The sequence below is a fragment of the Dermochelys coriacea genome, chromosome 1, assembly GCF_009764565.3.
Source record: "Dermochelys coriacea isolate rDerCor1 chromosome 1, rDerCor1.pri.v4, whole genome shotgun sequence".
In the NCBI taxonomy this organism is placed as follows: Eukaryota; Metazoa; Chordata; order Testudines; family Dermochelyidae; genus Dermochelys; species Dermochelys coriacea.
Genome location: NC_050068.2, coordinates 6,585,706 through 6,595,864, shown reverse-complemented (window position 1 = coordinate 6,595,864; position 10,159 = coordinate 6,585,706). Strand labels below are relative to the sequence as shown.

The 10,159-nt window shown below is 55.2% G+C and overlaps 1 protein-coding gene across 4 annotated transcripts; it reads right to left on the bottom strand.

The window, feature by feature from the left end:
* Positions 1-263: 263 nt before the first annotated feature.
* On the bottom strand, positions 264-9,931 carry LOC119861599 (folate receptor alpha-like). 4 transcript variants are annotated; one of them, XM_043503998.1, is made up of 6 exons: positions 9,538-9,864; positions 7,265-7,406; positions 6,356-6,544; positions 4,653-4,788; positions 1,572-1,858; positions 264-1,514 (listed from the first exon to the last, which is right to left on the bottom strand). In XM_043503998.1, the coding sequence occupies exons 2-5, from the start codon at positions 7,400-7,402 to the stop codon at positions 1,584-1,586; spliced, it is 738 nt and encodes a 245-aa protein (XP_043359933.1). In that variant the 5' UTR covers positions 7,403-7,406; positions 9,538-9,864; the 3' UTR covers positions 264-1,514; positions 1,572-1,583. The 4 variants fall into 4 exon arrangements, with proteins under 4 accessions (XP_043359933.1, XP_038272838.1, XP_043359934.1 ...); XM_038416910.2 differs by having other exon boundaries at positions 264-1,858; positions 9,538-9,931; XM_043503999.1 differs by having other exon boundaries at positions 264-1,858; positions 9,698-9,864.
* Positions 9,932-10,159: the final 228 nt, after the last annotated feature.

Below are 10,159 nucleotides of genomic sequence, written 5' to 3'. Positions count from 1 at the left end.
TAAGTGCCAATATAAGAAAAAGTCCCCCAAAACAGGACTGTCCCTTTAAAAACAGGACGGATGGTCACCCTACTGATAACAGTAGTTATGGGCAGTGTTTGAACCAACTCTGCACTGGCCCAGCCGCCCTCTCTTTCTCAGTTTAGACAGAGGGGCCTAACTCCAAGCCAGCTGGTACCTCTGGCTGGGCGCAGCTGTGTCTGCATCACTGGGAAGCAAGTTGACGTCTAGTGTCTATGTGTCAAGGAAGAGACGAGCACAGAGAGCAGGGCTGGGAGAGCTTATTTATCCACAATCATGGACACAAGCTAGGGGGGCTCAGATTTCCAGCAACTCTCCATGGTGGTCCTGGGGCATCTGGCTGGCAGGTGGTGGCCAGCAGGGAGCAGGGCTGCATTCCCAAGCATTGCTCCGATTCTACAGGCTGTAGGAAGTTGTGGGGTCTGCAGCCAGCGCTGGGAGCATTAGCCATAGCAACACATCGGGTCAGAGCCCAATCAGTCACCACGGGGCGCAGAGACTCTGGCTCTGGCCAGGCACTGCCTGCGGCCATGCTGGGCAGCACTTCCAGTTAGTTTTCTGCCCGAGCAGGGGCTGGGAACCGAGAGCCCTCCGGGAGCTTGGCTAGGGAGGGGGAAGCTCGAACAGAAGAGGAATTGGAGCAGTGGTGCAGGAGGAGGGAGAGACCCAATCACACAGCAGAACCAGCAGCTAGGTATGCAAGGATAGGGGTGGCGATACCTCTGTGCTCATATGGGGCCACTCCCCCAAAACTCAAGTCACCCCCCCCACCCCCACCCAAAGCCACAGAGAGGATGGTCCCATGGGCTGAAGCGGAGACACCAAGGCAGGCTGCGAGCGAGGGGAGGAGAGGAGACACTTGTATTTCCAGGGGGCGCAGAATGGCAGGGAAAGAGACAGAGCGAGGCTGGATGAGAGGATCCAAAAGCCTTCTTCTCCTTGCAATTCTCATCCCTCAAGGTGCCCCAATGTCTTTCCCCAGTACCCTTCGCACCCTCCTCTCCCCTGCCCAGCCCCAAATATTTGCTGTCTTCCCTTTGGGGTTTCTCCCACTCTGCACATTCAAATGCAAAGACAGTGGCCAATCCTGTTGATGGAGGGCTGAGGGGCACTGGCACCCAGGTGGCTGCGGGCACCACCATTAGAGGGGACTTGCCCAGCTCTGGTACCCAACAGAGGAAGTGCACCCAACCAACGAGTCACTGCATGTTCCAGAGCTCAGATCCCCAGGGACACAGAGGGATCTCCTTCCAGAGCCTGCTGGAAGAGAGGTGCGTGGTAGGAGAACACTGAGACAATAAAACCATGGAGTGAAGTTCAAGGGCAGGAGAGGATGGGCTAAACTGGTTCTATTGCGTCTTGTCCAAGTTAGAAGCAGCCAGACAGAATCCTGAATCGTCTGCCGGACAGAGCCCAAGGCAGGGCCGCAGGGTGGACACACTCCGCGCCCAGAGAAGAAATGCTTCCTATATAAGCCAGTGGAGCTGCCAGAGACAGAGGCCATAGCTAGGGCCACCAAGCCCTGCTATTTCAAGACCCAAGGACCAGCAGCTCCTGGCTGCTCAGAGCAGGGACAGGAGAGCAGGAGGCAGGAGCAGCAGGACAACCCACGGCGCAGGAGAGCCGTCTCTCCCGTTCTGGGCGTAGTACTTGGCCACAGCCACGTTGGGGTTCCCATTGACAGGGTCGAACCACATCTGGATGCAGCGCCCGCCGCCCCGGTGCTCTGGGGTGTATTTGTAGGAGTTGGACCAGATTTTCTCGCACAGGTCCGCCGGCCGGGGGAAGACGTACTTGAACGGCTGGCACATGAAGCCGCGGGGACACTGGTTGGTCCCTGGAAAGGGGGAGAGAGGGTGGCAGTGAGCAAGCTGTGGCTGGACTCCATCTAGCAAGCCTTCCCCACCTCTGGCTGCTAGGCATCCGCCCGTCCGAGGCTACTGGCTGAGCTGGCAGTGGCCCAGCTGGCTTGTGGGAGAAACTGTCCTTCCCTATGAGGTGAAATTCAAGGGCTTGTAGCCACGTCACTCACCTCCTGGATTTATCCTAGAACGGCTGCCTGGGGTCTCACCATCCTGGGCTGGAGGGGCTTGCTTTCGTCAGAGCAAGAAAGATGGACGGTTTAGTGCTAGTAAGAATGAGACACTAAGAAGCACTGGGGTTGGAGGGGAGGGATCGCTCAGTGATTTGAGCATTGGCCTGCTAAACCCAGGGTTGTGAATTCAATCCTTGAGGGGGCCATTTAGGATCTGGGGCAAATATTGGGGATTGGTCCTGCTTTGAGCAGGGGATTGGACTAGATGACCTTCTGAGGTCCCTTCCAACCCTGGTATTCTATGATTCCTCCCAGACCTCCATCAGTGCACCTTGATCCTTCTCCTAGGGAGTTCTGCTAACACAATATTCACCGATTCCAAGACCAGACGCAACCACTGGGATCATCTAGTCTGACCTCCTGCTTAGCAAGATAGGCCAGAGACCTGCCCCCAAATAATCCCTGGAGCCGAGCTTTCGGAACAAACAAACAAACAGCCAAGTTTAATTTAAAAATTGCCAGCGAAGGCGACACCATCATGACCCTTGGTAAATTGTTCCAATGGTTAATGACTCTCACCATTAAAAATGTCCATCTTATTTCCAACCTGAACGTGTCTAGCTTCAACTTCCAGCCATTGGACTGGGTTAGATCTTTCTCTGCTAGAGAGACGAGCCCATTACTAAATAGCTGTTCCCCAGTTAGCTGCTTCTAGACTGTAACCAAGTTACCCCCTAACCTTCTCTCTGTTGAGCTAAACAGATTGAGCTCCTTGAATCTATCCCTACAAGGCAGGTTTTCTAATCATTCATCAATCTCATGGCTCTTCTTGGACCACTTTCCAATCAACATCCTTCTGGAATTGGGGGCACCAGAGCTGGACCCAGGATTCCAGCAGCAGTCGCACCAGTGTCAAACACAGAGGTACAATAACCTCTCTGCTCCTACTTGAGAGTCCCCTGTTTAAGCATCTCAGGATCACATTAGTCCTCTTGGCCACAGTATCGGACTGGGAGCTCCTGTTCAGCTGATTATCCACATCTGTCTGCCCGCCTCCCCGCCACCGCTGTTCCAATCTTTTCCCTGGTCACTGCTTCCCAGGATCGAGTCTCCCACTGAGTGAATATGGCCTGCAGTCTTTGGTCCCAGATGTGTACATTTTTCTGTATTAAAACCCATATTGATTGCCTGGGCCCAGCTTAATCGCTCTGTATCAGTGACGTGTCCTCTTCATTATTTACTACTACCCCAATTTTTCAGTCATCTATAAACTTTATCCAAGACGATTTCATTTCTTCCAGGACATTAATAAAAAAGTTTAGTAGTGCAGGACCAAGAACCAATCCCTGCGAGACCCCACTGGGAACACACCCACTCAGCGATGATTCCCCATTGACAGTTCCATTGCGAGACTTGCCAGTTAGCCGGCTTTTTATCCACACCCACTCCCCTCCACCGTCCGAGCCCAGCTGGGGATAGCACAGAGACCAGATGAGACTACAGCCTTCAACCCCTCACTCCCAGGACTACTCTCCGGATGCCAGCCCTCGGTCTGTAGCCAGTCAGAGGGCTGCTGTTGTCAAGGGCAGGGAGAAATACGAGTCCCTTTTCCAATCAGAAGCTCCTGAACCCACACAGCAAAGTGTGACCCTGTCCTCCAGCCAGGGGCCCTTGCTCCAGCCACCCCCCAGCCTGCAGCAGCCTGGCTCTGCCCTGCGGCGCGCTTAGGGTTGCCAACTTTCTAATTGCACAACAAAACTGAATGCCCCTGCCCCGCCCCTTCTCCAAGGCCCCGCCTCCGGCTTGTTTCATCCCCCCTCTCTCTGTCGCTCGCTCTCGCCCACCCTCACTCATTTTCGCCGGGCTGGGGCAGAGTTTGGGGTATGGGAGCAGGGTGAGGGCTCCAGCTGAGGGTGCGGGCTCTGGGGTGAGGCTGGGGATGAGGGGTTTGGGGTACAGGAGGGGGCTCTGGGCTGGAGCTGAGGGGTTGGAGTGTGGGAGGGGGGTGTGGGTTCTGAGGTGAGGCTGGGGATGAGGGGCTTGGGGTACAGGAGGGGGCTCTAGGCTGGGGTGTGGGAAGAGTCTGGGAGGGTATTTGGGTGAGGGAGGGGACTCTGGGCTGGGGCAGGGGGTTGGGATGTGGGAGTGGGAGGGGGACGGGGTCCCGGTGATGCTTTCCGTGGATCCCAGGAAGCAGCCACCAGGACCCTGTAGCCCCATGGCTCATGGGCAGACAGGGTGGCTCCGCGTGCTGCCCTCGCGCCTGCAGGTACCGCCCCCGCAGCTCTCATTGGTCGCAGTTCACAGCCAATGGGAGCTGCGGAGCCAGCACTCAGGGCGTGGGCAGCCCATGTGCCTAGGGGCCACAGGGACCTGGCAGCTGCTTCCGGGAGCAGTGTGGAACTGGGGCAGGTAAGAGCCTGCCTTAGGCCCAGGCCCACACTGTGCCACCAACCATACTTTTAACGGCGCGGTCAGCGGTACTGACTGGAGCCACCGGAGCACTTTTCAACCGGGCATTAGGGTTGAAAACCGGATGCCTGGCAACCCTAGGCGCTCTGAGTGGGGTGGGGTTTGCTCTTAGCGGCTCACTGACCCGAGGTCCAGTTCCAGCCCTTGTGCCAGTTCTCTTTGCAGGTGACGGCGTCCTTGCAGTCCTCCCACCACTGCTCGCAGTCCTCCTTGCACAGCGGGACGTCGAGGATCCTCTCCCGGCGCCAGCTGGTATCCGCCTGCCAGGACACAGGGCTGTGAGCATCAGGGGGCAGCTCTGGGCCCCCAGGGGGCAACAGTCACCCCCAAGGTGCCCCAGGGAGCAGGGGTTACATACATGCTCTCCCCCACCTCCCAACATAGCACCACTGAACAGAGCCAGTGCAAGTCCCAGCAGAACCGGGCCCAGTCCCCAGGGGAAGGGAGAGCCTCACAGCCCCCTCCCCGCACACCTGAGCAGCAGCAACCACAGCCCAATGGGGATCCCGTGCAGACTACCCCCGCTCGGTGTCCAGGAGAGCTCCTTTGCTCCCAGCCAGGGGTTTGGAAGAAGCCAAGTCAATGCAATCTCTAAGATTGCATCCCCCATATGCACCCAGTATGAGCCCCATCACGCCGGGACAGAGGCAGCCTGTTGGAGTCCTGGAGCACAACCGCGCTGGTGGGACCAGAGAACACAAAGGAGGTTTTCTTCATGGCAGACATCTGCCCCCAGGAGCCTTTGGAGGAGATTGTTATACCGCCATGCAATGGGCCCCAGCTGGATACAGGGTCACTAATTGTCAGGGGGAATTGAACCCTGTTTGAATTCAAACTGGAGCAGGTACAGAGAAGAGCTACTAGGATGATCCGAGGAATGGAAAACTTGTCTTATGAAAGGAGACTTAAGGAGCTTGGCTTGTTTAGCCTAACTAAAAGAAGGTTGAGGGGAGATATGATTGCTCTCTATAAATATATCAGAGGGATAAATACAGGAGAGGGAGAGGAATTATTTCAGCTCAGCACCAATGTGGACACAAGAACAAATGGGTATAAACTGGCCACCAGGAAGTTTAGACTTGAAATCAGACGAAGGTTTTTAACCATCAGAGGAGTGAAGTTTTGGAATAACCTTCCAAGGGAAGCAGTGGGGGCAAAAGATCTATCTGGTTTTAAGATTCTACTCGATAAGTTTATGGAGGAGATGGTATGATGGGATAATGGGATTTTGGTAAGTAATTGATCTTTAAATATTCAGGGTAAATATGCCAAATCCCCTGAGATGGGATATTAGATGGATGGGATCTGATTTACTATAGAAAATTCTTTCCTGGGTATCTGGCTGGTGAATCTTGCCCATGTGCTCAGGGTTTGGCTGATTGCCATGTTTGGGGTCGGGAGGGAGTTTTCCTCCAGGGCAGATTGGAGAGGCCCTGGAGGTTTTTTTGCCTTCCTCTGTAGCATGGGCATGGTTGACTGGAGGGAGGCTTCTCTGCTCCTTGAAGTTTTGAACCATGATTTGAGGACTTCAATAGCTCAGACATGGGTGAGGTTTTTCATAGGAGTGGTGGGTGACATTCTGTGGCCTGTGCTGTGCAGGAGGTCGGACTAGATGATCAGAGTGGTCCCTTCTGACCTTAGTATCTATGAATCTATGAACCCGGGACCTTCAGCACTGCAAGCACATGTCTCTACTGCTTGAGCTGAAGGAGTGACTCCTCTAAGCAGCCCGCTGTTAGTCATTGGGACCTGCCACTAGAGGGAGCCGTGAGCACATGCACCAAGCCAGCCTGCTCTCCCGCCCGCAGCGCCCAGCCCAGCCCTGACCTGGTCAATCCAGGGGCCCAGGTTGGGCGAGCACTCGTACAGACACGTGTCCTGGATGAAGTGCTGCTTGCACTTGTCTGGCATCACCCCGCAGTGGTTCCAGTTGAAGTTGTACAGGTAGGACTGGTCCTGGTGAGCCCCCGTGCTGGTGTTGGCCGTGCAGCAGGCGTTGTCTTTCCACAGGACACACTGTGAACACAGCAAGGGACGGGTGCGCAGGGGACTCGGGCCGCTCGCCCCGGGGGGCAGACAGGATGCTGTGGATGCAGCAGCATCACCGGCCTCTAGTGGTGCATGGCGGGACTGCTCCTGCAGAGGCCAGGCCCATGGTGTGGTGGTGGGGATAGCATTTTGCCCTTCTGTTTGAGGGTCTCAAAGCACTTCACACGACTAGCGAAAGGAGGGTCCACGCCTAGGAAACAGGGAGTGTGACGGGTGGATCCGCTCATGCTGCTCACTCTGCGGGATCAGCAAGGGGTGGGCTTGGTTTCAGAAGGACAAAGTGGCCTCTGTTGCCCGGTTTGCGTGGGCTGGTTTTGCTACCGCGAGACAGCCAGGTCCAACGCTGCAAGGTTTTGGGGAAAGGGGTGGGGGGAAGGCACGCCCAATAGGACAGTGTCAGTGAGTGCCGGATCCTGCAGCCCATCCAGGAGTCGCCTCGCGAGACTAGCCCTATGGGAGAGGGCCACAGAACCAGGCCCCATGAAAACAGTCTTGGTGCATTGCAAACACATTCCCTCTAGCACAGTTGGCTCCCCCAGGTGCCCTCTGCTAAGGCACCAGTCCTGAGTGGGAAGGAACAAGCACTGGAAGGGATGACAGGTCCGGGTGACTCAGTTATTCGTCACCTAGTGCCCCAAGGGGCATGTCACCAGCCTGACATGTGTCACTGTGCCAGCACTGCCTTACCTGGCCATGCAGCGCCCCCTCCGGGCCCGGCTGAGTTTTGTGGTGCTTGGCGTCCATGCACATGTTCAGCACCGATTCCTTCGCAGCACTGGCCAGGCAGGCAGCCAACAGCCCCAGCACGGCCCACCGGGCTGCCATCTCCCTGGGACCAGAGCGAGGGCAGGGTGGAAGAGAAGACACATTAGAGCAGATGCCCAGATGTGACTTTGCTACCCTCGTAGCATACCCACGCTGTGCCAACAGCTCCCCACGTAAAAACATCAGTGTTAACATGCTACAGCAGGGGTGGGGAACCTATGGCAACTCCCTGTGCCGCGGGCCGGAAGCCCCATCCCCCCGCAGGGCTGGAGCCACGAGTGCTGGCTTGCCCCGCTGCGGGAGAGAAGCTGGGGTTGCCAGGCCGTTAAAAGTCCGGTCAGCTCTGCACAGCTCCCAGAAGCGACCGGCATGTCCCTGCAGCCCATGGCGCTGGGGCCATCAGGGAAGCTCTGCGCACTGCCCCCAGCACCAGCTCCGCAGCTCCCATTGGCTAGGAACCACGTCCAATGGGTGCTGTGGGGGCGGCGGCATGCACAGAGCCCCCTGACCCCTCTGCCAGGGGCTGGACATGCCGGCCACTTCTGGGAGCAGCACAGATCCAGGGCAGACAGGGAGCCTGCCTTAGTCCTGTTGCGCCACCCACCAGAAGCCACCTGAGGTAAGCGCTGCTCGGCTGGAACCTGCACCCCAAACTCCCTGCCACAGGTTGGAACCCCCTCCCGCACCCTAACTCCTTCCCAGACCCCACACCCTGACCTGCACCCCAACCCCTGCCCCAGCCCTGAGCCCCTCCTGCACCCTAATTCCCTCCCAGACCCCGCACCCAGCACCCGAACCCACTACTCCAGGTCAGAACCCCCTCCCTCACCTTAATACCCTCCCAGACCCCACACCCTGACCCACACCGTCTGCCCCAGGTCGCAACCCCCTCCCACACCATAACTCCCTCCCAGACCCCACACCCTCACCTGCATCCTAACCCTCTGCCCCAGCCCTGAGTCCCCTCCCACATCCTAACTCCCTCCCAGACCCTGCACCCCCTCCTGTACCCCAAGCCCCTGCCACAGCCTGGATCCCCCTCCTGCACCCTGAACCCCTCATTTCTGGCCCCACCCCAGAGCCTAGGGGAAGCCCTGAGCCACCACACCCCCTGCAGGGCTGTGTGTGGCCTGTGACTGATTTTTTTCTGTGGGTCAGTGGCCCCTGATAGACAAAAGGTTCCCCACTCCTGTGCTACAGCCTGGTGCTCTATGAAAACCCAAGAGAGAGAGACCATGAAGCTACCTGCTGGCAGGTTTTATATCCTAGGCATCTTAGTGAGACACAAGTGATGCACCCACCTTTTTGACTTCTCGTTTGTCTTGAAAGTCTCAATAGATGCTCTGGGCTGACCACCCACAGTCTCGCCTCAAGAGTTGCTGGTCTCCACCCTAGTTATGAGCTCCTTTCCACCCTACACCCACCCAGGAGTGTATTCATTCCATTCTATTCCCTCTGTATTACAGCACCAGTCACTTGCTCCTGGTTGCATAATCTGACCCTTGCCCAGAGATTCACGGGTTGAGCACCACTGGGTTTGAGCCAGTGGATTCCTGGCCAGCTGCTGTTAGCCAGTATCAGAGCCAGCCACATCTCTTTCTGGACATTAGCATGTTCAGCTGTCCAGCCCCCTGTGAGGTAGGGGCGAGTCTCCCCCCAGAGCTGGGGAAAAGGTTAAGCACAGACACTGACCATCAGCTCTCCCACAGGCAGATGATTATTTCTTTTAGGTTACTGGCCTCTGCATACCCTGAGCTAGTTTCTACAGCCCTTTGAAGGCAGACGATACAAGACCTGAGAGCAATGCTATTAGAGTGCCCCCCCTCCTTTTTAAATATATATATATATATATATATATATATATATATATATATATATATATATATATATGTGTGTGTGTGTGTGTGTCAGGCTCCCTTTTTTCTGCATTAAGTGATTTCCTCCATCTTCAGGTACTAGCCTATAAACTACGATTAAGGGCCACCTCCCTACAACAGATTTATATGCCTAAAAGCTCCCACATGCAAAGCACAGGAACAAGGCATACATGGCCTGCAGTTTGGAAGCAACTTCCACCCCGTAGATGCAAAAAGCATTGTCAAAGCTAATTACATTTACACCTAAACACTAGACATAAGACACCAGCCAGCTTTGATCACAACAGAAAAACACATTAAAACATCAGAGGAACATACCTTACAGAAAGGTTAAACCAAAAAAATTCTTCTCAGTAGCTTCAAGCAACTGCTTAGCAAAGCAGCTATACCTCCGGAGTTAATAACAAAGTTCCTCAGGTCTGTTGAGCAATTCAGGTGCTGTGGTTAACAAGGCTTAGTTTTAATCTGTGCTCATTACCTTCAGAGTTAGTAACAGACAAGAAGCTTGGTGTGTTTGCCTGGAGGGCAGCCTAGTCCCGTGGAAGAAGACAATTCAGCTCTTCATTTCAAAGGTCAGATGTCTGATCAACCTTTGGCCAATGATTATAAAGAAAGTCTAAGCTCCTGGGCACTTTTTCTTTGCTCTGTATCTCATGTGAGATAAAGGAGTCACAGAACTTCTTGCTCAAGCTCCTTCCTTCTAATCTTTCAGTAAATAACCCACTCACCTGAAGACTGAACCTAGCCTGTGTTTGCATTGACCTGGGATGCCCCAGTACAGATGAAGTGAGCTGCAGCTCACGAAAGCTTATGCTCAAATAAATTTGTTAGTCTCTAAGGTGCCACAAGTACTCCTTTTCTTTTTGCTGTGGGAGGTGTTGTAGTACAGTAGGACTCACATACTGTCACCTGCCAGAGCTGGGATGTGAAACCAGGACTT